Source organism: Erinaceus europaeus, chromosome 9, assembly GCF_950295315.1.
Source record: "Erinaceus europaeus chromosome 9, mEriEur2.1, whole genome shotgun sequence".
Lineage (NCBI taxonomy): Eukaryota > Metazoa > Chordata > Mammalia > Eulipotyphla > Erinaceidae > Erinaceus > Erinaceus europaeus.
The window spans coordinates 117950987-117978844 of record NC_080170.1 but is presented as its reverse complement, the minus strand read 5'-3'; the positions used below and the strand labels follow the sequence as shown (position 1 = coordinate 117978844).

Sequence of the window (27858 nt, the reverse complement as noted above, 5' to 3'; positions counted from 1 at the left end):
TACTGCATCTCCAAAATTCCAAATCACCTGAATGGCTGCATCAGACCAAGGAGAGGTTCTTTCTGAAAAGATATAAACACAGGTCAACTAGCTGATACCAAAAGAAGACCTACCTCACACTTCTGTCTCTTAGATTGCTTTTCTCATTATACTTTCACTGGCTATGCAGCAGGCCCTGAATACTGCTGAATTAGGGAAGAATAATCTATAATTTATCCTCTTTTAAATTCTTTTTAAGATTGATTTTATTTTTATTTATTTTTCCCTTTTATTGTCCTTGTTTTTATTGTTGTTATTGATGTCGTCATCATTGTTGGATAGAACAGAGAGAAATGGAGAGAGGAGGGGAAGACAGAGATGGGGAAAGAGAGAAGTGAAGTGACCTGTGAAATGACCCCCCCTACAGGTGGGGAGCTGGGGGCTCGAACTGGGATCATTATGCCGCCATGTGCGCTTAACCTACTACTCAACCGCCAGACTCGCTATAATTTACCCGCTTGACTGCCAGTAGTATTATCTCTGGGGCTTGGTACACGCAGGATAAATGCACAACTCCTGGTGGCCACTTTTTTTCTTTCTTTCTATAGGATGGAGAGAAATTGAGAGGGATGGGAGAGATGAGAGGGGAATAGAGGCACCTGCAGCAGTGATTCTAGGGTTCCTTGAGCACAGTAATATGTGTGGTCAAACAGGTATGCCATTGCCTAACCCCAGGATAATCTGTATTTAAAAACTTTAAAATATCTATTTGTATTTATGAAAGAGAGAGTAGATGATCCCTACCTGTTGTATATGGCGTGCAGGGTTTGAACCTAGCGTCCCTGGCACTCAAGTCCTGTGCTCTACCTGAGTAGATAAAGATAATGCATCAGGGATGGTTGGAGTCTTCTTTCTCTTGCAGGACACATAGGACTCACTCATGTTTAGTCACAGGTGGGCTCATGACTCTTATTAATTGAAAGAATGAGATTGGAGCACATGCCAGTTACACAAGAACTTTCCCACTTGAGATTTTTGTTGTGGTCCCCAGACCTTAAGGTTTCATTTACCTTTGTTAAGAGGATGTTGATTTTGGGCCCCAAGGAAGGCACACATGAAAGATTACATGAATTTTAAAAGAGACAGGAAGAAAAAAATATAAAAAGAACAGCAGTTCAATTTAAGATTTTCAACCTTGACACCAGCCTCTAAGGGTTTATTTTTATATAAGTCATACAGCTGCTGATTGCTTTTTTCAAATTCCAAAAACAGCAACTGGCTTCCTTCACGTCTACTTTCTGTTCTCCACGCCACTCTAGCCCTCCCACTTCAAGATTCAAACCTTCTCATGATTGATGCTTTTAGAAAAGAATTTGGAAAATGAATTTCAGTCCTGTTTTTATGTTGCAAATCACCTCGTCTTTGAGGAGTTGATATTGTCTTGGTTGATAAGAATCTTGAGAGAGTCAACTTAGAGGTCTGCATAGAGATGGGGAAAAATGAAAACAGAACAACTCAGCCTAGATGTACTGAATTTTTATTTATTTATTTATTTTTTATGTACTGAATTTTTTAAGACAACCATTATGATCCATGCTTAAACTTTTAAATTCCCCTTTTCTATGCTGAAGAGATCATGAGTAATTGCAAAGTATGTGCATCTTAGAAGGTCAGAATGGCAAAAATCTCCTTTTACTTTAGAGTTATTAATTGTATATAATTATTTGAGAGTTATTAGTTTGCCAGTGAGGTCACTATTCCTCCATTATATAAGACTAGAAGCACCCTCCACCACCCACTTCTCTTTCGATCCAGCACTGGTGAACATCACGACGATTTTTATGATGTCAGATAAACGTCCTCTATGTCAAATCTTCATCCTCCTATACACACTTAGATTAATTGCTCAAAGAAACTATTGGATGAAGACAGTTTTTACTCTTTCAAAGTGATTTAAGAATTTGTGAGTCCTACTTCTAGGAAAATCTTGCCACCTACAGCTGAAGAACAGTTTACTTCTCTGCTATTTTCTAACAAACACTTGCTTTCAAAGCAATTATCAATGTTAATTTTGGGTTGTGGCTTCAAGGTCCTGAGTTCCCTGTCTCTTCCTCCTTTGTTTATAAATTAACTTGCATTTTATTGTCATGAAGTAAAAATGATCTAAGATAGAGAAAATGAAACGTAAGGATATCAGGGCTTAGGACTCTTTCAAAATTTTATTTTTGTTATTGCCAACCGATGGGTGAAACTGGAAAGAAAGTGAAGATAACATCCCGTGTGATGTCACCAAGGGAACAATGATTCTTTATTTTAACGATTTCTTTTTTGGCTCAAAGCTCAATGAAGGCATCTCATTATGCTTAAATATCCCCAGTACCATTGAACGTGTATGGCTCTGTTTTATTTGAATCTGGCCTTAGTCAAGTATAATCTGTGCTTCTTTGGTAAGCAATGCAACCACCTTGAATTCCAGTTCTTTCATGGCAACATAGTACCTCTTTCATAGGACCACTGGAAGTATTCAATATGGTGGTGTATGTACAATCTTTAATTCAGTGCTTGGAAGGGAATCTTGTTCTCAGAAAGGTTCATAGATTTTCTTTTTGAAGCTGATGGAAGGGATATTTTTTAAAAAATATTTTTATTTATTTATTATTAGATAGAGACAGAGAGAATTTGAGGAAGGATGAGGAGATAGAAAGGAAGAGAGGCAGAGACCACCTGTCAGCACTGCTTCACCACTTGTGAAACTTTCCCCCTGCAAGTGGGGACCAGGGGCTTGAACCTGCATCCTTGCACACTGTAATGTGTGCGCTTAACCAAGTGCACCACAACTTGGCCGCCCAGAAGAGATTTTTTTGAAAGACTTTTTTTTACCTGTAAGTTCCAGCTTTTAGGAGAAAAAAGCTGAAATCTATAAAAATCTCTGTATTCCATTCAGGAGTCAGTACATACTAATAATTTGTAGCTTCTTCACTGACTTGATTTATTTGCTTTGGTACTTTGATTGATTTACATGATTGGGTATTTTTTCCATAGTAATCTGTAAATCCATAGCTGGTATAAGCCTGTAAACTACTCACCCATTTTTTAAAACAAGCCAGCCAGCCTTGAGGAACCGGGATTCTGACCTTCAAACACCAACTGGGACATTTCTCATAGTCAGAAGAGCAGAGTCATAACACTGTGGAAAGTAGTCATCTCGTTAATTTCTTCCTTGCATTTGAGAACATGCTTCGAGTCACTAAGGAAAAGATCTGATCCCAGGAATTACACTATAACCCATAGCACAGCATCTTCTTGACTGCGTGTGATCTTAACCTCCAACCTGAGTCTTGGGGAGCTCTAAATATGGCTGTAGTGGAAAGCAGAGAAATGAATGATACATTTTGCAAAGTGACTTCTGTTGAGTCCCATCACAAAACCATTTTCTTTGTAGACATTTGCAATGTAGACTGTCTGTAACCTCAAACATACATAAATCCAGTCCTGTCTTAACTTTTCTACCCATATAAGCTAGTTTCCAAAATGAATCAGCTCTTTTTTTTTCAAGTTTTTTAAAATTTATTTTAAAAAGGAGATATTAACAAAACCATAGGATAAGAGGGGTACAACTCCACACAGTTCCCACCACCAGATCTCTGTATCCCATTCCTTCCCCTGATAGTTTTCCTATTCTTTATCCCTCTGGGAGTATGGACCCAAGGTCATTGTGGGATGCAGAAGGTGGAAGGTTTGGCTTCTGTAATTGCTTCCCCGTTGAACATGGGCGTTGACGGTCAATCCATACTCTCAGCCTGCCTCTCTCTTTCCCTAGTGGGCTGGGGTCTCTGGGGAATCGGAGCTCCAGGACACATTGGTGGGGTCATCTGTTCAGGGAAGTCTGGTCAGCATCATGTTGGCATCTGGAACCTGGTGGCTGAAAAGAGAGTTAACATACAAAGCCAAACAAATTGTTGAACAATCATGGACCTAAAGGCCTTCCAGCTCTTTTGATGTAGAAAGATCACTGACCACTTAAAGCCATGTTAACATGACTTGATTTATCAGAATTGAAGTAGTAAAAACAGTAAGGGCGTTGATATTCTGGCGTTTGGAATTGATTCTGTTGCATTAAAATGAAGTACAGAAGAGTGTGAAATAAACCATGTCCTCATATGGTTTCCCCTCAAAATAAAAAATATATAATTAAGCATTACAGCACACTGTTCACACATCCATTCATTGCCAAATATCGATAATGTGCTTGATTTCTCCCTGCCTCCCCTTTATATCAGATGAAGACAATAAGCTGGAAGGATCTTTAGTTTGTTCATGATAAAAATGCGTCCCATCCACAAGTATTTGTATGGAAATAAATATCTTTGGACTATATTGAGCATCTTGGGAGGACACAGAATCTTTTCAAATGAGCATCATACTAATTAAAAGAAAAACAACTAAGCTCGATTCATTGGCATATTAATACATTTTATGAACCATCCTTATCTACTGTTATTAGATTAAGAATTTTTGGGAATCAAGTTTATCCAATGTATTTAGAAAGAGACTTGGCTAGAAATGAAGTCCCATTTAATTAGCTTCTAATCCACTTTGTTGCTTGGCATAAAGGGTGAGTTCCAGTGCCCTCTTGCCTTCCCGTAGGAGTCTTGTTCCCATCACTTGATGAATTTTCTGAGCCAGATTGTGCCTTAAAGATGTCTTTGGGTGCTTTTTAAAAACAACAACAGCAACAACAACTTTATTTAATTTGACAGGACATAGAGAAATAGAGAGAGAAGGGGGCTAGAGAGGGAGGGAGGGAAAGAGAGAGAGAAACAGAGAGACAGCTGCAGGCCTGCATCAGCACTTGTGAAGCCTCCCCCCTGCAGGTGAGGACCAGAGGCTTGAACCCGGGTCCTTGCACATGGTAACATGTGCACTTAACCAGATGCACCATCCTCCTCCTCTTTCTTCTCCTCCTTCTCCTCATCCTTTCTCTCCTCCTCCATCTTTCCTCCAGACATCCTTATCATCTTGAAGCACATTCAGAGAGGACCCTTTGCCTCCGAGAAGTGTGGTTAGCCTGTGGAAGAGTGATGGGTTAAGCCATCTTGAAAACATATTAAGTATCAGCAGCAAACCAAACAGAGGGTATGGGGTTGTACTTAGTCCTGTTTGGAAAGGAGAGAGTGTGTGATGGCAGAATGGGAGCCTGTGCAGTGGTGCTCCATCCTGGGCCAAGCAAGATGAATGACAAAGGCCATGTGGGTTGGGAAGACTGAAGACTTTGAAGCTGTCAACCAGCCTTCTTAATCCCATGACTGAGTGCAGCCCAGAAGGCTTATGAGCGAGTGACCAAACTCCTAAACTTTCTTTATGAGGGCCAAGGCTTCTCTAGAGGACAATTAACCTGTGGGTTCACAAGATGTTCTAAGGCCAGCCAAGGAAGCCAGGGAGGATCGAGGGGGGAGCCCCACCCACCGGCAAGGATATATAAAAAGCTCGGGTCTCTGCAGTGCCAGTCACAATTCCAGAAGCTCACTCCAGCCACTGACCCAAAGCTCTCTCTGCCTGTCCGGCACCATGTCCTACAATTGCTCTCCCAGGCCGACCGGAACACACTGCACGGTCCCCGCCACCGCCGTGGTCACCGCCTCTCCCCAAGATGCTGACTGCTTGAATGGCATCTATTTGCCCAGCTCCTTCCAGACTGGCTCCTGGCTGCTGGACCACTGCGAGCAGGCCTTCTGTGAGCCCAGTGTCTCCTGCCAGCCAGCCTGTTACACGCAGACCTCTTGCGTCTCCAGCCCAGGCCAAGTGACCTGCAACAGACAAACCACCTGCGTGTCCAACACCTGCAGCCGGCCGCTCGCCTTCGTCTCCAGCGGTTGCCAGTCCCAGGGTGGCATCTCCAGCGGCTGCCAGCCAATAAGCGGCGTCTCCACCGTCTGCCGACCAGTGGGAGGTGTCTCCGCCGTCTGCCAGCCAGTGGGCGGAGTTTCCAGCGTCTGCCAACCAGTGGGAGGTGTCTCCACCGTTTGCCGGCCAGTGGGAGGCGCCTCCGTGGTCTGCAAACCTACCTGGGGCTCCAGGATGTACCAGACCTCTACCTTCTCCAGCGGCAGGGGTACTTGCTAAGCCGTGGAACGAGCAGGGAACGAATGAATGGAGACTCCACCATGCACCGACTGCATTTCCAGGATCTCCCAGCAAGCCTCCTGTCCCCCCCCCCCCCCCCCCCCCGCCCCAAGCAGCCAACTCTGTATTGCAGATCCTTAGTTCAACTGCCTGATTTGCCTTCCTCTAGCCCAGCATCAGCTGCTTTTGGTAATCTAAGACTGTTTTTTTTCCTGGCTGGCACCAAGCTGATTTGAAGAATGGATGGTGCCCAGACTTCTGGATGCTTCTAGAAACTTTACCACCCCACGCCCCAGTCTCTGATGGTTTCGACATGTTTTGATCTTGCTGCTGTGCCCCGCCCTGGCTTCTGCTTTTGTGCCCTGGCTTCTGCTTTTGTGCCTCTCGATAAAAAGGGAGCTGTGTCGCTCTGTATTTCTCAATAAACTTGCATTCTTTGGCGTTGCAAATCTGTGTCTCAATAGATTTTTTTCGCCCCTTCTTGACGAGGGTGTGTACTGTCGGTGAATCGACTCTTGTTCATCAAGTCTGACTTTTCTATTTAGAGCACAAAGTTCAGACACTAAACTTCACGGCAAACAAGGGATGAAATTATATTTTACTTGGCCAGAAAGTCTTTGCACAGGAGTGAGGTGCAGTGACTTGCTCTCTTTGTTTCCCCTGCCGCCCCCCCCCCCCCCCCTTTTTAATGGGCTAATGGACAAGATGTGGGTAGGAAAAAGAAAAAGTTACCTGGGAAACTGTACAATCAAGAGAACAAAGGAGTGAGTGAAAGTTTCAGAGTCTTATTTTATCAGAACACTTCAGTGGAAAGGCTTGCAAAAGATCCCTATGTGATCAGATAGGATGGAGAGAGGAGGACAAGGAAGTCAGTTTTCAGGTTCTGAAATTGGTGGCATCAAGGATTTGCTTCCATCTTTCTACTTCCTTGTCTTGCCGCAGTACTTCAGGAGAGCCAGTTAAATCTTCATGTGTTAGTAAATCAAGGCAGCAAGTCCCCATCACCCTCAAAATGTGTTGATTTATTTTAATACTGGAAGCCTTCTTTTATGTTTGCTTTCCTCTGAAACTTGTTTCCTGATAGAACGTAACCATCTGGCTTAGTTGTCCCCATGCTAACTTCCTTTGTCCTTTTATTTTTAGTTTCATTTTTTAGAAAGTGAGAACTGACTGCCAATTGGTTTGCTTTTGCCCTTCATAGTCAGTTATGTCCAGAAACACATGTCTGTGTTTTTCATTCAGAGTTGCTCAAGAAGAAACAGAAGATTTTTATCCCCCTGCTCCCAGATAATGGAGACATGGGAAAGGAATATAATAAGCAATGAATGCTTTTACCAACAGGAGAGTTGCTAGGTATCATTTGTATCTCATGGAGAATCAGACCATTTGGTTCTGTTAGTGAAAAATGGTCATCTTTTTCCATTAGTAATTTTTCTGAGAAAGGCAAAAATGTAACTGATTTCTAGATAGATGGACTACTCAGCATTTGCATATTGTCAGCTCTCCAATTAGAATAAAAGACCCCTCTAACAAAAATTACATTAACATGCATGATTCACTGTACAGAGAGACATAATTTTTAGTTTACATTAGTTCCAAAACTGCTTCTTTCTAAAAGTACTATTCTGAATTTCAGAGATTTTTCTGCTTTATTCTAGAACACAGTTTACTTCAGGGGCCCTTGTTCACCTTTTCAAAACTATTGCTTACATTCCTCTGATTTACTGTTTTCTCAGTCCGTTCACCTAGGATTTGGAAAGCTCAGTTTTTTCAGAGGTTGACAAGTTATTTTAAAAATGTTTTTGTATGGCTTTGGTGTTCTAGTTTTCTACGTGTCAATAAAAAAATCATGACATGCTAGACTTTCCTGGACAGACGACCCCACCAATGTGTCCTGGAGCTCCGATTCCCCAGAGTCCTTCTCCACTAGGGAAAGAGAGAGACAGGCTGGGATATGGATTGATCTGTCAATGCCCATGTTCAGCGGGGAAGCAACTAAAGAAGCCAGATCTTCCACCTTCTGCATTCCATAATGACCCTGGGTCCATACTCCCAGAGGGATAAAGAATAGGAAAACTATCAGGGGAGGGGATGAGATATGGTGTTCTGGTGGTGGTAATTGTGTGGAGTTGCACCCCTCTTATCCTATGGTTTAGTCAATGTTTCCTCTTTATAAATAAAAAATTAAAAAAAATCATGACAAAGATGTCTTCTTTTTTTATTCAGTGGTCACTTAGCTGTAATAGGATTTGTATGATAATAATATATAACATTGTAGACCTTATTAATTGAATAAAGCTTTGTTCAGGCTACTTATGCTGATAGTGCGAACATTCAAGAATGTTGAAGTTATACTGCAAGGCTATTTCCCTGTCTTTATTTGTTTGGAGACTTGTTTATTTTGCTATCTTTTGCTATCGCAGTTATTTTATGTGAACTTGAACTTTGAAAGTTATCCCCATTCTCTGCCTCATATCATAATAAACTGTAAAGCTTCTCAGTCTGCCTTTGAGAAAAGTCTTTTAAAAGAGAAGATGGAGGCCAGAAGTTGGCACACCTGATTAAAAACATGCATTACATAGTGCTCAGGGACCCAAGTTCAAGACCCTGGTCTCCATTTGCAGGGGGAAAGCTTCACAAATGGTGAAGCAGGCATTCAGGTGTCTCTCTGTCTCTTTCTCTATCTCCTCTTCCCCTCTCAATTTCTTTCTGTCTATCCAGTAATAAAAATAAATAAATAAATAATAAATTCTTTTTAAAAAAAGGTAAGACAGTGGGAACCAGGTGGTGGTGCACTTGGTAAAACACACACACACACACACACACACACACACACACACACACACACACTACTATTCTGGAGGACCTAGGTTCAAGCCCCTGGTCCCCATCTGCAGGGGGAAAGTTTTACCAGTGGTATAACAGTGCCACAGGTTTTCTCCTTCCCTCTGTTTCTCCTTTTTTCTTCATCTTCATTTCTCTATGTCTCTCACCTTGAGATCTTATAATGTTGTGAACCAATGTTAAATCAATACAAAGTTAAAAATAAGGAAAGTTTAAAAAATAGAAATCTTGGGAGTCGGGCAGTAGAGCAATGGGTTAAGCGCAAGTGGCGCAAAGCGCAAGGACTGGCTGAAGGATCCCGATTTGAGCTCCTGGCTCCCCACTTGCAGGGGAGTCGCTTCACAGGCAGTGGAGCGGTCTGCAGGTGTCTTTCTGTCCCCTTCTCTGTCTTCCCCTCCTCTCTCCATTTTTCTCTGTCCTATCCAACAACAACGACATCAATAACAACAATAATAACTACAACAACAATGAAAAACAAGGGCAACAAAAGGGAAAATAAATAAATAAATATATAAAAATTTAAAAATTGGGGGTTGGGCGGTGGCACAGTAGGTTTTAAGCGCATGTGGCACAAAGCGCAAGGACCCGCATAAGGATCCCGGTTTGAGCCCCCAGCTCCCCACCTGCAGAGGAGTCGCTTCACAGGCGGTGAAGCAGGTCTTCAGGTGTCTATCTTTCTCTCCCCCTCTCTGTCTTCCCCTCCTCTCTCCATTTCTCTCTGTCTTATCCAACAATGAACAACATCAACAATGGCAATAATAATAACCACAAGGAGGCTACAACAACAAGGGCAACAAAAGGGGGAAAAATGGCCTCCAGGAGCGGTGGATTCATGGTGCAGGCACCGAGCCCAGCAATAACCCTGGAGGGAAAAAAAAAAGAAGAAAAAAAATTAAAAATAAAAAAAAATAGAAGTCTTGAGTAATTTTCTTAGACTATTACTATGTTTTGATGAAAATAAGATCTTGTACTTCCTTTCTCCCCTATCTTCTCCCAGCAAACATTAGAAAACTTTAATGTTCCAGCTTCTATGCTCAGTGATAGCTATGCTCGGTAAGCAAAGCTTTTGTAATTCCTGTCCTCATAAATATCATAGCTTGATAATGTAGAAAAATTTTGGGGGGCTAGGTGGTAGCACACCTGGTTAAGTGCACTTAGAACTATGTTCTAGGACCCACACAAGGATCTGGGTTTGAGCCCCTGGCTATCTACCTGCCCCCTGCTTCACAAGTGATGAAGCAGGTCTGAAGGTGACTGTCTTTCTCTTGCTAGAGAGTGCGAAATTGAGAATGGAACGGGAGAGAGGGAGGGAAAGAAACAGAGACACCTGCAGATCTGCTTCATCACTTGTATAGCTTTCCCCTGCAGGTGGAGACCAAGGGTGTGAACCTGGGTCTTTGAGCATTTTAATGCGTGCTCTTAAACCTGGCCCCTGTGACTCTCTTTCTCTCTCCCTCTCTATCCGCACCCCCCCCCGTCCTTTCTGTCTTGAAAAATGGCCACCAGGAGCAATGAATTTGTAATGTCAGCACTAAGCCCCAGTGATAACCCTGTAGGCAAAACCAAAAACAAACAAACAAAATTCTCTACAACTTTTCTCTTTTATTCTGTATCTTCCTATTTGGTGTCTCCCATGGACTTTGCCTGTCCCCTAGCAATGCTCGCAGGTGCTTATTAAGGTGCTACATCACCTAAGTTTTCTAAAACGTGTAGACTTTATAGCTTTTTTTTTCTTACATGGTACTCATTTGTAATATGATAGTGATAAATTAACAATCAACCTCGGTGTACACTCCTAGCAAAATGTAGACATATAAATCACTAGTTAATTAATATGAGAGGGGGAAAATCAATTGTATATCTCAAAGTTTTTCAAAACACAAACTGAATCTTTTTAATATATAGGCTGTGTATTTGATATGCAGACTCTCTCAAAAGCCTAGACCAAGTAGATCAGAAGCATCCAATAGCACAGCTATATACAAGATACTGGTTACTGTACAGCAAACCATAACCAAAGGACTTTTCAAAGTTAACCCAATTACCAAATAATGTGATGATAACATTAACTATCGATTGTCTTTTTGAACCCTAAGACAGCAGGAACCTCACATCTCCACTATAGAGCCCCTACTTCCCCCAGTCCTGGAACCCTTGGATAGGGCCCACTTTCCCGTATGCCTCTCCCAATCCATATGAAATAATATTGCATCCGCCGATCACAACCTAACCAACGCAACGATTGCCACCTCAACATGCTTCACTTCAGAATGTGTGCAGAGACTTCACGTGTGGAATGACAACCCTTCAGCTTCATTACTTGGGTGAAACCTTTCCTTTCATAGTATACTCTAATTTCATCTCAGGTGGTTCACTTTCTAACAAAGTCCCAAAACCTAGATATACACCAGTTTCTGTGAGAGAGAGAGCATATGTTCACACATATCCATAAACTACTGCAAAATATATACCTGAAAGCAGAAGTACACTAGAGTTTGCAGTGAGTACCTCCCTAACACTTCCTCTCCACTATTCCAAGCTTTGGGTCCATGATTGCTCAATAATTTGTTTAGCTTCGTATGTTAACTCTCTTTTCAGTCACCAGGTTCCAGCTGCCATCAGGATGCTGGCCAGGCTTCCCTGGATTGAAGATGACATCAATGTGTCCTGGAGCTCAGCTTCCCCAGAGACACACCCTACTAGGGAAAGAGAGAGGCAGACTGGGAGTATGGACCAACCAGTCAACGCCCATGTTCAGCGGGGAAGCAATTACAGAAGCCAGACCTTCTACCTTCTGCAACCCACAATGACCCTGGGTCCATACTCCCAGAGGGCTAGAGAATGGGAAAGCTATCAGGGGAGGGGGTGGGATATGGAGATTGGGTGGTGGGAATTGTGTTTAGTTGTACCCCTCCTACCCTATGGTTTTGTTAATTAATCCTTTCTTAAATAAATAAAAAAAATTAAAAAACAGTCAACCTTGGGAGTAATGAACTGTAAATCTGGAAAACATACAACTTCTGAGGCTCAAAAGAATATTGATAATTGGGTGAGTAAAAGAATTGTGTATTGGAGTGAAGCTCCAAACAACACCCTCTAACAGTGGACTCAGCCTTCAGAGAAACTCAAAGTTCTTTGACCTTACTTTAGCTAAGATCTACTTGTTCTTCTCTGAGTTTTGGGAAAGTACAATGTGTGCTTAGAAATTTTAATGCGTCCATACTTGACGGACCTTCAGCTAGCTTTGTATGACTGAGATTTTTTAGTTCCAACATTATTTTTTCATGTAAATATTTGTACGAGAGAGAGAGAGAGAGAGAGAGAGAGAGAGAGAGAAATCATCCGGCGTATAACGTGTTGGGGACTGAGCTCAGTACCTCATACATGCAAGTCTAGTGCTTTACCACTACTACTACCACTACTACTTCATGACATGTGTACTCCATACTCTTCTCCTTCCCCTCCTCCTCCTCCTCCTCCTCTTCCTCCTCCTCCTCCTTCTTCACCATCATCATTATCATCTTCTCCTTCTCCTTCTCCTCCTCCTTCTTCTTAACTGTCTAAAGGACATTTTTTAGAAGGATGTATTCTAAACTCAGATTGGTTGTAATACAGTTTATTAGTTTAGGATATGATTTATACACTTCAGACTATAAAACAATTATGGCTGGGAACCAGCGTCCATCACAACAAGCAAAAAGCTATTACAAGGAAGCACAATAACTTTATGTGAGTTGTTCCATACTTTCTTATAAAAGATGATAAAAGTGGTGATAATGTGTAAGAATGGTGCTAATGACAGTGCAAGTGCCCATAAGAAAGACAGGTGCTTATTCTTGAGCCAGAACTTGGTGTGATCAAAGATAGCATTTGTTTACAGCTGTGTCGGTTTCATAGACAATTTCTTACCACCATAAAATGATATACAATAGAAATTCCTTCATCAAATGTACCTTTGTCATTTTGGGCTTGAAACTCGAGTTTCCAAACTGCATTTTTTTCCCTCCATTAAACATTGTAATGCAAGTTTTCTTAGCAATACATCAATTGTATAATAGCCAAGTAGACTGTTTCACTAAAATGAAATATTCTTTTGTTAAAATTTCTCATTATACTGTTGCTTTCCTCTTGGTTAGCACTGCTTCCTTCCTGGTCAACTATGATTGAGATCCTACTGTCATTTCTTTACTCCGCTTTCTCCCTGAGTCATCAGGTTGGAGTCCTAGAAAGAGCAGGTGCTATATTTTATGTCCAAGGACAGTCTGATAACAAAGTCCTCTCTTGCCTAAAGGAGATAAGCTATTATGTTATTAAGTCACTCAACAGATTGGATGATTCCCACCCACATTGAGGAAGGCCATGCATTCTAGTAAAAATTCACCAATGTAAGTGCTAATTTCTTTTTTATTAGTGATTTAATAATGATTAACAAGACTGAAGATAAGAAGAGTACAGTTTTATATAATTCCCACCATCAGAATTCCGTAACTCATCCCCTCCACTGGAAGTTTCCCTATTCTTTATCCCTCATGGGTGTATGGACCAGAGAACTTTATGGGGTACAGAAGGTGGGAGGTCTGGCTTCTGTAATCACTTCTCCACTGGACATGGGCATTGACAGGTTGATCCATAAGTAAGTAGCATTACATGAAATAAATCATGGCAACATTTTGTATGGTACAGTAATCCCCAACTATGGGATTTTCAAAGTAAATCAGGTTCCTAAATAATTTCCAGCCTGTTTCTATCTTTCCCATGTAGGGCAGGACTCTGGGGAAGCATGATGCTAGGACACATTGGTGGGGTCATCTGCCCAGGGAAGTCAGGTTTGTGTCATGATAGCAACTGCAACTTGGTGGCTGAAAAGCATTAAGATATAAAGCAGACCAAATTGTTAAATAATCAGGAGCCTAAAGGTAAGAATATAGCAAAGGGGGCAGAGCCAAGATGGCGACTTTGGAGCCGCAGCTGCTTATGAGCTCCAAGAGGCAGGAGTTTACAATCTGGGATCTGCTGGATAGGGTAGGATACTGGGATGTCTGTAGGAGGGTGAAAACGGGCTGGTCAGAGTGACACCAAAATACAGTCCCATAACTCTCTCTTGGGCTGACAAACGGAGGTCAGGGGGACAAAGGAAAATCCTTTGACTATTTTTGAGCTCACCCCCCGCACCCCAGTACCAGCCCCCAGGGGCAGTGCAGCCACTCCTAGCAGGCTCTCCGCTGGGCTATTTTCTTAACCAAGGTTCCTGGCTCACCAGGGGTGTCATTCCAAGCCTCTTCCTTTAACTTCTCTCTTTTTAAGTGGCTGAAGCTCTATTTGAGTGATAAAATACCTGACCAATCAGAGACTCATACCTGCTTGGGAAAGACTACCTGGAGGGGTTTTTTTTGGATCCTTCTTACAATTGGCTGTCTGCTCAGGCGGCCTGCAGTCAATCAAGCAGTCGAAGCTGAAGACTGACAGGGGTTTCTACTTTATTTTATTTTATTACTAGTATTATTATATTATACACATGTCCCTTTTTCATCCACCTTCATCAGGGTGACCAAAATTAAGCACTGTTGTTTTTTCCATTGCTAGGTGACTGGGTGTCCATCCATTGTGAGAGGGATTTGTCTCTCTCTAACTCTTCTCTCCACTCTCCTTTTCCCCCTCCTCCTAGCTAATTAAAAAAAAAAATTTTTTCCTTTCACTGATCTTCCTTTTTTCTTCTTTCTTTCTTTCTTTTTTTTTTTTTTCCTCCAGGATTATTGCTGGGCTCAGTGCCTGCACCATGAATCCACCGCTCCTGGAGGCCATTTTTCCCCCTTTTTGTTGCCCTAGTTGTTGCAGCCTCGTTGCGGTTATTACTGCCATTGTTGACGTTGCTTTGTTGTTGGATAGGACAGAGAGAAATGGAGAGAGGAGGGGAAGACAGAGAGAGAGGGGGAGAGAAAGATAGACACCTGCAGACCTACTTCACCGCCCGTGAAGCAACCCCCCTGCAGGTGGGGAGCCGGGGGCTCGAACCGGGATCCTTACGCCGGTCCCTGCGCTTTGTGCCACGTGCGCTTAACCCACTGCGCCACCGCCTGAATCCCTTCTTTCTTTCTTTCTTTCTTTCTTTCTTTCTTTCTTTCTTTCTTTCTTTCTTTCTTTCTTTCTTTCTTCCTTCCTTCCTTTTTAAAAATTCCTTTTCTTCCTTCCTCCTTTTGTTTTCTGAATTCACTGATACTCGTTTGTGAATTATTTTGGGAAAGAAATCTGACTCAAAGTGTGTGTCTTCTCTACTTCCCTTCCTCCCCTCCCCTTCCCTAGAATTTATAGTGGACAGTAGATTTGCATAACTGTCTACTCTTTCTCTCCCTTTTTTCCTGACTCTTTCTTTTCCTTTTGTTATTTTTTATTGGACTGGAGGTATTTGGATAGATGGTATTGGTTGAACTGCATCAATCCTTGCTTCAGTTACTATTGTTGTAACTTCTGAGGTTGGTGGCTGCACGTATCATAAAGGTCTTTAGTATAGTGTGGCTTGTACTTAAAACACAACAACTGAAAAATGACAGAACAGAAAAGTAAAAACCACATCAATAAAAAAAGGTTAAATCAAGAGCAAATAAAATTGCTACCACAATGAATTAGGATAGGAGTCCAGAAGAAACTCTAAGTCAGTCAGAAGTAACCATAGATAAGAAAAGTATGCAAGCAATAATAAACCTAATAATCACAGAAATGAAGACAACTATGGAGGAAAGGGCTATCAGAATTAGGGAAAATTGATTGTATATCTCAAACTTTTTAAAGCATAGACTGAGTCTTTTTTAACACACAGGCTGAGTCTTTGATATGTTGACTCTCTCAAAAACCTAGACCAGGGAGAAGAGAAGCAATGGGTGGCACAGCTATATACAAATAATGTCGAAGGACATAAATTGTGGTGATGTTGGGTATTATACAGCAAATCCTAACAAAGGGATTTTTCAAAGTTAACTCAATTACCAAATAGTGTGATTATAACAATAATTATCTAATGTCTTCTTGAGCCCTAAGATAGCAGGAACCTCACATTTTCACTGTAGAGTCTATATTTCCCCCCCCAGTCCTGGAACCTCTGGGTGGGCTTACTTTCCTGCATGCTTCTCTCAATTCATACCAAATAATATTCCACCTGTCGATCCCAACCTAATTAACACAATGAGTACCACCTCAGCATACTTCACTTCAGACTGTGTCCAGAGACTTCAGGTGTGGCATGACAACCCTTAAGCTTCATTACTCGGGTGAGACCTTTCCTTTCATAGTATTCTCTAATTCCATTCCAGGTGGTTCACTTCCTAACAAAGTCCCAATACCTAGATATAGACCAGGTCCCACAAATAGAGCATATGTTCACATGTATCCATAAACTAGGGCAACATATATACCTGAAAGCAAAAGTGCACAATAGTCTGATGTGAGTCAGTATAAAGTTCCTAATGAAAAATAATATCTAATTAGGCTTAGATACCCTCCTCACCTACTTCCTGTTACAGTTCTCTCACTCACTCCAAAGCTAACCTTAGCAAAGCAAGGACTGCAAAAGCTGAATAAGGGCAAGAGACTGGCATACTTTAATGATGACTCTTTAGTCACTATCAGGTCATCTCATCAGCTGGGGCCCTATTCGGGGAGTCCTGAGATTCCTAAACAGACATGCTGGGCCTAGACCTTGAATAAATCCCTCTCTCCATTGTTATTGGTCATTTCTATCAGGAACAACACAATAGACCCTTTTGTGGGCTCCCGCATAGGACCTTGCCCTCAACTTGGATCAACAGCGGTAGAGAATGTTCTATCCTCCGAAGGGAGGATGGACAAGATACTTTATGCTACACCTGAGGAAGATGGGTTCTGATATTGGGGCAGCTTGGAATGTTCCTACTCATGACCACAGAATGTGAGGTCAGATCTATAAGAATGCAGAGGTCACATAGGCTCCTAAGCTGAATATGGGCCCCAGACCAAATCAAATCGATGGGGTTTACAGTCAACAATATTTATTCCCGTTCCCCATATTAGGGAGCTACTATTTTCCCTGATCCAGCTTTCTGTCCCTTTTCCAGCCGTGACATCACCTCCCCAGACAATAACTTGGATACACCTGCATATCAGATTTCAGGCTCAGAGGAAAAAAAAACAAACCAGTATAGCCACAGACCCTTTGAAATATAACTAAATACACCTACTAGCTATCTACAAAATGGAGGACCCTCCAACACTTCATCTGCACTATATCTGCACTATTCCAGCCTTTAGGTCCATGATTGTTCAACAATTTGTTTGGCTTTGTATGTTGACTCTCTTTTCAGCCATCAGATTCCAGACGCTAGCATGATGCTGACCAGACTTCCCTGGAAGAGACAACCCCACCAATGTGTCCTGGAGCTCAGATTCCCCAAAGCCCCACCCTACTAGGGAAAGAGAGAGGCAGGGTGGGGGTATGGATAGACCTGTCAACCTCCATGTTCAGCAAGGAAGCAATTACAGAAACCAGACTTTCCACTTTCTGCATTCCACAATGATCTTGGGTCCATACTCCCTGAGGGATAAAGAATAGGAAAGCTATCAGGGGAGGGAATGGGATATAGAGATCTGGTGGTGGGAATTGTATGGATTTTTACCCCTCTTATCCTATGGTTTTGTTAATGTCTCCTTTTTTAAATAATAAAAAAATAATATAGCAGATTTGGGGGCATATGAGAAGGGAAAAATTGAATGTCTCAAGATCTTAAAAGTATAGATTTCAGTTCTGAGTATATATTCTTTAAGTATAAACACTTAAGGTTTCAAATTAGTAAACTGATTGATTTATAACACTGAGCTTAAATAGTGCACTTCTAATAATAACTTTTAAAAATATTAAATCACCTATTATATTAGACCGAGGAAACCAGAAACAACTGGTCCCATCAGTGTATATGAGATACACTTTTTTGTAAGTAGCATTAAATGAAATAAATCATGGCAATGTTTTGTATGGTACAGTAATCCCCAAGCATGGGATTTTCAAAGTAAACCAAGTTCCTAAATAATTCCCAAACAATAATTATCTATTGCCTTCTTAAGCTCTAAGATAGCAAATAAACTTTCTCATTCTCTATAAAACCCATGGAAATCTCTGGGACTTTGCTTGTTTTCCTTCATGTTTCTCTTGATTTGTTCCATTTGATCCTGTAAGTGCTAATCACCTAGAATACTCTCAAAGAAACATCCAGAATTATGTTTGGCCAAACTCCTCGGCACTGTAGTCTGGTTACATTGACATAAAAATTTAACTATCACAGGCACCGTAAGGTCTATTGGAAGACATAAAGTTGGGCTTAACCCCTAAAAAAGTGTTTTAGTGAAAGAGAGAGAGACAGGCTGGGAGTATGGATTGATCTGCCAATGCCCATGTTTAGGGGAGAAACATTTTTAGAAGCCAGACCTTCCACCTTCTGCATTCCATAATGATCCTGGGTCTATGCTCTCAGAGAGATAAAGAATAGGAAAGCTTTCAAGGGAGGGGATGGTATATGGAACTCTGGTAGTGGGAACTATACCCCTTTTATTCTATGGTATTTTTGATATTTCCATTTTATAAATATTTTTTTTTTTTAAAAGACTTTTTTCTTAGATAATTTGCAGTCAGTTTTTTTTTTAAAGCTGTTTTGTTTTCTTAGATAAATTGCAGTCAACTGTTTTGAGTATTGTTATAGTGGAGGTAGAAAGTGAAATATGTGTTTCATGGATGTAGAGAGCTTCACTGGGTTGATTGTGAGAATTACTCTGAGTCTAACTGCATTTTCCCAGAGCTCCTGTTGAAGAAGATAGATTAGGTAAACTCAGGTGCAGTCGTGTCCTAGGAATCTTGTATCTTTTTTGCTGATCATATTCAAGAATCCACACATTTGCAGAGGTAAACAGTTGGTGAGAGACTAGGAAAGGTTAAGAAGAAATGTGTTCAACGCATCTTTCTCCCTCTGTGGTAAATGATGAAATAAGGAAATCAAGTTGACTAGAAAATGAATTGACCTTCTCTTAAAACTTACTCCCTAGATGAAAGTTACTTCTACAAATCCTAGGATTAAGTGTTGCATTCATTTTCAAATTGATTTGATTAAAATGAGAGAGGAACTTAATCTCTCTGGCAGTTCCTGCCAAGATATTGACTATCCTCTTATGTCTATGATTGATTCTCTATATTTTAGAAAAGATTTTAAAGAAAAAGCATGTAAAGAGACAGGAGATCATACAAAGTGTTCCTTTTGGACATCGGGGATTTTAGAAGAGAGGCAGCACTGTTCTGGAGTTAGACCTTGTGTTGAATTCAGCTTTATCACTTTGACAAGGAATTAAATTGCCCATCCCTCAAAGCCTCTGATTCCTTCTGGGCAAAATGGCGACAATTATGCTGACTCAAATAGTATCAAAGATCATGTTTATGGCTAGAAAAGATGAACTGCATCGTCCAATCTGCTTAGCACAATAGAAAAGATCTCTTGCTGACATCTAGTCTTGTAAAGATGTAGTGGGTAGTCCTTTAAGAAGTGATATGGACGTATTGGTGCTTTCTACCTTGTGACTCTCCTGATTTCAACACCTGGCCAGCAGTGTGACTGTAGATGGATACATGACATGAGGGTTTTCATGTGGGAATTTTCTGGAAGGCTTATCTCTGCTCACTTTCCATGGAAAAATTCCAGGTCATATGGCCACAATTCAGTGCAAAGAATGGGTTCAGATGGTCTAGGTGTGGGTGAAGGAAATAAGAAAGAGGGTTCGGTGCGCTGAGAGTGCGTGGTGCCTGCAACACTCTGTGATGTGATTTTAAGAATGAGAGAGAATAATATCAATGTCTGACTCACAGTAGGTACCCTGAAAGGGTTGGGTGAACCTGAATTCATCTTCTTCTTTCCTCTGTCTCCCACCTGTGGAAGGAACTTATTTATAGGAAGGAATAAATTCAGACTCTGTGGCATTTTCAACTTTTTGACAAGTTATTCTGCAATGGGACAGGCCAAGAATACCATATGACTTGTCAGTGTTATATACCCACAGAAGACCTCATTTAAGTTTTTTTATTATTCCAAAAATAACAAAATGTAGTTTGTCTGAAATTTAGTATAACCAAGACACACATACACATGCACGTGCACATACACACATGCACACACACAGAAACACATATGTGCTGTATCTGGTAACCTTGTGATAATGTGATCTGCAGATAGCTCACCTGGTAGGGCACGAGCCTCACCATGTGCATGATCTGAATTGGAGCTCTGGTACCACGTGAAGTCTGCCTTCTCCTGTCTGGTGTGTTCCTCACTCCTACACAGTCTTTTTTTAAAAAAAATTTTATTTATAAAATGAAAATATTGACAAGACTATAACATAAGAGGGGTACTTTTTCAAACAATGCCCACCCCTAGAGTTCCATATCCAATCCCCTCCCTTGATAGCTTCCTTATTCTTTATCCCTCTGGGAGTATGGACACAGGATCATTGTGGGGTGCAGATGGTGGGGGGTCTGGCTTCTGTAATTGCTTCCCTGCTGAACATAGATGTTGACAGGTTGATCCATAATATCCCAGGTTGATCCATACTCCCAGACTGTCTCTCTCTTTCCCTAGTGGGGTAAGGTTCTGGGGAGGTGGGGCTTCAAGACACATGGTGGGGGCATCTGCCCAGGGAAGTCAGGCTGGCATCATGGTAGCATCTGGAACCTGGTGGCTAAAAAAGAGTTAAAAAAAAGATAGAAAGCAGAACAAATTGTTGACTAATCATGAACCTAAAGGCAAGAATATTGCCAATGAAGATTTGGGGTCTCCGTCTTGGAAAAAAGCTAGTAGGTCTATTTTAGGTATATTCCAAGGGGCCCATGACTTAACCAGTTTTTGCCTTCACTTGACATCCAATATGCAGGTGGACCCAGCTTACTGTCTGGGGAGATGGTGTCATCGTTGGAAAAAGGACTAGAAAGCTGGATCAGTGAAGAGAGTAGCTTCCAAATATGGGGAAAGTATGTAAATATTGTTAACTGTGAACCCTACCTGTTTGATCTGGGGCCCATATTCAGCATGGGAGGCTGTGTAACCTCTGCATCCCTGTAGGTCTGGGCTCACATTGCCCACTCAGTCTTTAGGTGTGACAATGGTGCACCTCGGCCCAGCTGACCACTGATAAACTGGTATTGCTATTTTATTATTATTATTATTTTAATTTATATTTATTTATTTTCCCTTTTGTTGCCCTTGTTTTTTCATTGTTGTTGTTAGATAAGGCAGAGAGAAATGGAGAGAGGAGGGGAAGACAGAGATGGGGAGAGAAAGATAGACACCTACAGACCTGCTTCACTGCCTGTGAAGCGACCCCCCTGCAGGTGGGGAGTCGCCAACTCGAACCCGGATCCTTACGCCGGTCCTTGCACTTTGTACCACACTCGCTTAACTGCTTCGCTACCGCCTGACTCCCAGTATTGCTATTCTGATTGAAGATCCTACCATCTTTATCTCACACCCAATTGTTTGTTCATGTTTCTTTATTATCTTGTTTTTGAGCAGAACTCTGTTCAGTGCTGGTTTACGGTGGTGCCTGGAATTGAACTTAGGTCCTCTAAGCCTCAGTCATGAAGTCATATTGCATAAACTGCTATTGCCTTTCCCTCACCTAGTTCCTTATTTTCTCTCTGCTTTAGGATATCTTCACTAAGTTTTGTTATCCCCTGCTGTGCTATGTTCTCACTACTGTTTGCTCTGGTTTTTCAAAACAATTTTAATTTAAATACTGATTTGGCATAGATAGGTCTCATATGAGACAAACATATTTTTGTCTGTGAATTTCAAATGTAGCTGAGAGCCTTCACTTTATTTGTAAATTTTAGCAAGAGTTGTTTGATATTATATTAATTTTGGAATGGAAAAGAGATTTCTAGAGGAAATACTTGAGAAATTCAGATTCAGTTAATTAAGTAAGATATATTTGAAAATGTTTATAGTGCTACAATGTATTATGGATCTCTGATATATATATATACATATACATATATATATATATATATATATATATATATATATATATATATATATATATATATCACCACTCAGATATGTTTATCTATCATCTGTCTGCCTATCTATCATCTGTCTGCCTATCTATCATCTGTCTGTCTATATAATCGTCTATCAACCCAGCCAACCATTCATCCTCTATCATGTCTATTCAACCATCCATTTTCTGCTTTCTGATCATCTGACAATTGTTTGCCTGTATACCTACCTACCTACCTACCTACCTACCTACCTACCTACCTACCTACCTACCTACGTACTTACCCTTTTTTTGAACCACAGAGCCTTTAATTTCAGAATATCTGGAAAGACTCTGTGAAAGACATTTTGGGAAACACTGAAATGGGCAGTGCTAGATGCCTCAAAGAAACCAGCCCGTAATCTGGATTGCACTGTCACTGTAACGTAAAATTTGGGGAAGGAGACCAGACAGTTACATGACTCTTAAGGAGGAAGGCAGAAATATCCAGTGATTTTCACAAGAGCCAATACAGCGTACCTTTGATGAATCATTGTATTGTTTTGATGTGTTACATTCTGTAAAATGAAGGGACAGACAGGCTGACTGATAAGATACATTCCTTCTTTTTCTGAGTTAAAACTGTCAAGATCCAGCTTTCTACATGCAATGCTTAATTAACATGTCCAGGCATGTTTTATCTGAGTGGCTCCCAGAGAAACTTGTGGAGGAAGCCCACAGTTCAGGAGCAATGGTGGATGAAAAGGCAGATACTATTGACTGAGCTGCATGATATTTGGATGGGTACTTTGGTTCTTTCAGTGTGAGATGTGACGTTCAAAATAACCAAAAAACCTTTGGCATTTTAGAATAGTTTCTGATTCCTCCCCCCGCCCCCCTGAGAACTTATTTCCATGCAGAACCTATCAAGTGAGTGATTTTCCAGAGCTGCTGACTGGTTTCTTCAAGGTCATGAGAGAAAAATTGATGGTTTTGAATTATGATTAGATCCTCCTCCTACTCCTTCCTTCTTTTATTTCTTATTTGGTGGCTTTGTTTTCTCATTTTTCTCCTCTAACTCTGCATATCATCAAAGAACGAAATGCATAAGATTGTCTCCGGAGATATATGGGAAGGGGAGTGTCTAGTAATTCTGAGGTGTTATTCATGCATTTGAAATCAGGAGACATTTGAATGAGCTCAGAGTTTAATCTGCTTGTTTGGTTAATCATTCATTTGTGTTGTTGGTATTGACTAAAAATCTGATTGTAATTGAGCAATCTCTCTCAGGTTCTAATGTAGTGGGAAGCAAATAAATAAAGAGCACACTGACAAGGAGTGCCATCAAGGGGAGGGACATATTGAGTATATCATGAGCTGGGGGGGGGGGGGCTTAGTAGAATTAGTAGCATCAGTTTTGTTGTGGGTTGGAGTACGGGAGGATTTTCAGAGGAAAATAATTTGAACTGGATCTTAAAGAGGAAATGAGTTTTTCATAGCCCAGTTAATTTGAGGGAGAAGTAGTAGGGTTTGCTTAGGGCAGAGTAGAGGGAAGTAAAGGAGAGTAGAGTTCCATGGATTAAATAGGCCCAAATGACATTCATAAACTGAAAGATAATAATGGACTCAGAAAGTAGTGAGTGCTAGTGTGGCTCCAAAAATGCTTGTTCTAGGCTGGGAGCATGGACTGACCTGCCAAAGCCCATGTTCAGCAGAGAAGCAATTACAGGAGTCAGACCTCCCACCTTCTGCACCCCATCCATAATCATCCTGGGCCCATACTCTCAGAGGGATAAAGAATGGGGAAACTTCCAGTGGAGGGGATGGGGTATGGAGCTCTGGTGGTGGGAATTATATGGCATTGTACCCCTTTTTAAAATCATTATTAAGTAAGTAATAAATAAAAAACCAAAAAAAAAAAAGCTCTAGGGGAATATTTGGAAAGGAAGACAAGGTATAAATTTAGAGTCTCTTTGTTGACTATCTTGAATGTTGGGTAATGAGTTTAGCCTTTACGTGTAAGTAATAATGAGCCATGAGAAGATTCTCAGAATTCTTTTTACTTGACAACCAGAGAACCCTGTGGTGCTATTTGCAGTCCAAATAATTAGGACTCAAGCATAACTCTGTTGTTTCCACTCTGGAAATCGTGTGGATAGTGATATTGTCCCATTACCCATGAGAGAGATTATAGTGGTAGAATAAATGAGATGGACTCCAGGTAATGATCTTTTGCTTAGAAAACATCGCATTTGAGATAGCTAGAGGACATCCAGGTAGGCACCATGCTGTGGTAACTGGACCTTCAAGTATGTAGGCAAGGTCATTCATGGGCTGGATGAAACTCTTTGGATTTCTGTGAAGACTGTTTCATGACCAAATTCTATTATATTTCCATAGATCACTAGCTGTATCTAGGAAGAAATTTATATGCGTTTTCTTACAAATCACTGGTATGCCTTGGATACCGTGGACAACAAAATGTATCCCATTGAGAGGTAAAGAAGTTCTCTTCAACAGATGGTGCTGAGAAAATTGAACAGCCACATGTAGAAAAGTGAAATTAGATCACCACCTAACACCAAACACCAAAGTCAAATCAAAATGGGTTAAAGGTCTAGATGTTAGACCAGAAACTCTAAAATTTATAAAAGAAAGTGTCGGTGAAACTTTGTAGGACCTTCACATCAAAGACGTATTTGGAGACTCAACTCTCTGGGCATAGGGAATGAAAACAAGAGTGAACTAATGGGATCACATGGAACTAAAAAGCTTCTGCACATCAAACACAAACTACACAAGGATAATCAGGCAACTACGTAAATGGGAGAAGACATTTGTGCATCACACATCAGACAGATGACTGATATTAAACATCTATACAAAATTGGTACAGATCTACAAAAGAAGCAAAAATAATCCAACAAAAAAGTGGTCCAGAGAACTAAACAGTTTTCTAAAGAAGAAATACACATGGCCCACAGACACATGAAGAAATGCTCCACTTCTCTTATCATTAGAGAAATGCAAATGAAAACTTCAGTGAGATAACACCTTACACCCTAGAGAAGGACTCATCAACAAACCAGAAAATGACAGGTGGTGGAGAGGCTGTGGAGAAAAGAGAACTCTGCTACATTGCTGATGGGAATGCAAACTGGTCACCCCTGTGGAAGAATGTACTGAGAGTCCTTAAACAAAAGTGGAAGTACCTTAGGATCTAGCCATTCCACCCAGGCTTGTATCTAGTGGACACTCAAACACAAGTTAGAAGAGACATATGGACACCATAGCTGCATTATTCAAAATAGCCAAAGTGTGGAAGCAGACTAGATGCCTGTCATCAGATGACCGGCTAAAGAAGTTATGGCATATATATTCCAATGGAATATTATATTACTCTGCCATCAAAAATATGATATTATTTCCTTTGGGACAAAATAGACAGAACTGAAGGTGATTATGATTATTGAGATAAGTAAAGAGATAAATGACAGCTACCAGATTATTTCACTCATATATAGAATCTAGAGATCTGGTTTATACGAACTTGCCAAAAAAAAAATCCAAACAAAACAGACGCAAGAGAACCATTTTAAGACTTGTGAAAACTATGGTGGTTCTCTTTGGGGGGTGGGAGGTGGGGAAACAGAAATTTGTTGGTGGGTGTGTGTGGAACTGTACCCTGTAATCTCATTCTTGTATCAAACTATTAATGAGAAATAAAAAAAAAAAAGTATCCTATTTACTATGGCTTGGAAATGAGAAGTAAACTGACGGAGTCATGTAAACAAAAGAGTAGTTTCTTGAAAAATACCAAAGGTGCTTGAGTTTATTAGTGCAATACCATCCACTGGCTTTGAAGACACAGCATGTATTTTTTATAATGTGTTAAGAATGCTTCACTTCCTCTGCAAAATGAGGACATTTCCTTTTTTGTTTGTTTTTGCCTCTGGGCTTATCACTGGGGCTTGGTGCTGGCACTAAAAATCTAACTGCTCCTGGTGGCCATTTATTTTATTTTATTTTATTGGATTGGACAGAGAAAAATGGAGAGTGGAGGATGGAAACAGAGATGGAGAGAGAAAGATAGACACCTATAGACCTGCTTTATCACTTGTGAAGTGACCCCATTGAAGGTGGGGAGCGAGGGAGCGGGGCTCAGATCTGGATCTTTACATGAGTCCTTGAACTTAGTGCCCTTAACCAGGTGCACCACCACTTGGCCACCCCCCTACACCCCTTTTTTCTTCCCCATAAGTATTTATCTTAATTGCCAGAGAATACTGAAACTGGTAACAGGATTTTTTTTTTCCAATCAATTAGTGTGCCTGTTGAGAAAGAGGTTTCTCAAGTGAGATCCCACTTGACTGAGAGAAATGATAATAGGTTTCCCTGAGCAGAAAGTGAAACCCTCTGCAAGGATTTGTTCTCCCCTTTGCACCTGATTTCTCTCTCTCGACACATAGTGAGTCATAATTTATCCAGATCTAATCTGCTTTGGAGAGTTTCAAGGGACCTAAATCCACAAGGAGCCTAAATTTAGGCTGTAGGTGATTACATGGGTGAAGTATCCTCCATTCTTCTTATTTAAAAATTATATTAGATAAGACAGAGAGAAATTGAGAGAAAATCAGGAGACAGAGAGGAGGAGAAAGACAGACACCTGCAGACCTGTTCCATCATTTGTGAAGCAGACTCCCTGGAGGTGGGGGATGGTGGTTCAAATCCAGCTCTTGCTCAGTAATGCATGTGCCTAACCAGGTGTGTCACCACCCAGATTTCATATCTTCCATTCTCATTTGTCCTTCTTCTGTGCATGCAGCTTTGAGGTTGGAATTTCAGCTTCAGAGAGGCTCCTGGCCCTGCACTGATAAATCTTGAAGCAGAGTCCATGACTATGATGATATCTAGTGGTGAAGGTACTTTTTCTCCTCTGAAATTTAATGACTACTGAAAAGTTTGAAAGCAGATCTCAAATCTTCACAATCTTTCTTTATACTCCAAACTCCAGATTTCTGCAATATTGTTTCATGTATTTTTTTTTTACTGCAGTGCCAAGAATCTAGATGATATTCAAGCAAAACACCATTTACATAATGTTGTAAGATGAAGCTACCTTCCAGGATGTTTTTTAAAATCATCAGCATTTTTCTTTCTTTTTATCTGTCTTGCTTTCTTCATCCTTGTGCATTGATCTGTCCTGATAGAAGAAATGGCTCGTATTGAGTTGATACAGTTGACACATCTTGTCATTTACTTCAACTGTTTCATATAATGCACCCAACAATGGCCATTTACTCAAAAAGGAAAACATTTTTAAATTCAAAGTAATTATTCCCCAGAAGACATGTTGACTCAGCACCTCAGGGCAGTACTATATGAAGCTCTGCTTCTGGAGATTAACAAAAAGATAAAAATTCTTACTTCCTCAATAAAATTTCAGGCGAAATAAATTTAAAAACATATTTCATAAACAAGTTAACCTAGTTTCTTTATTGTGTGTATTTTTTGAGCTATTAATACAATTATATACACTGTGAATCTCAAAGATTGGAATCTAATTTTGAATTTCTCCCAGGCTCATTTCCCCACCCCCCCCCGAAAATGTCTGGAAGGATAAGATTCTCTTTAAATACACTCTATAGAGCTATGACTTATACATGTCTAATTTGGCATGATTAGTCCTGTTAATATGTGGGTATGTTTGTTGTCTAACTTGTCTTGAGTTGTCAATCTTAGTGTTTCAGATAGTTACTATACAAAAAGGTAGGTTTTCTGAATTCCAGGGTTCATATCTTGACCTATATTCTCCCTCCTTCTCCTACTTCTGCTAGACCAGTATGTTTCCTGTAGTCTTTTTATTTATTTGTTATTTGC

At 40.7% G+C, this 27858-nt stretch overlaps 1 protein-coding gene and 1 long non-coding RNA gene across 2 annotated transcripts in view; one reads left to right on the top strand and one right to left on the bottom strand.

The window, feature by feature from the left end:
- LOC132540491 (uncharacterized) overlaps positions 1 to 27858 on the bottom strand; it is a 493968-nt gene that overhangs the window by 411796 nt on the left and 54314 nt on the right. The window lies entirely within an intron of this gene.
- LOC103123006 (keratin-associated protein 11-1) lies at positions 5548 to 6551 on the top strand. The gene has a single exon (XM_016192745.2). The coding sequence runs from the start codon at positions 5548 to 5550 to the stop codon at positions 6100 to 6102; it is 555 nt and encodes a 184-aa protein (XP_016048231.2). The 3' UTR covers positions 6103 to 6551.

Excerpts from the sequence above, each read along its gene's own strand:
- LOC103123006 (XM_016192745.2), top strand. The coding sequence starts at position 5,548 with ATGTCCTACAATTGCTCTCCCAGGCCGACCGGAACACACTGCACGGTC.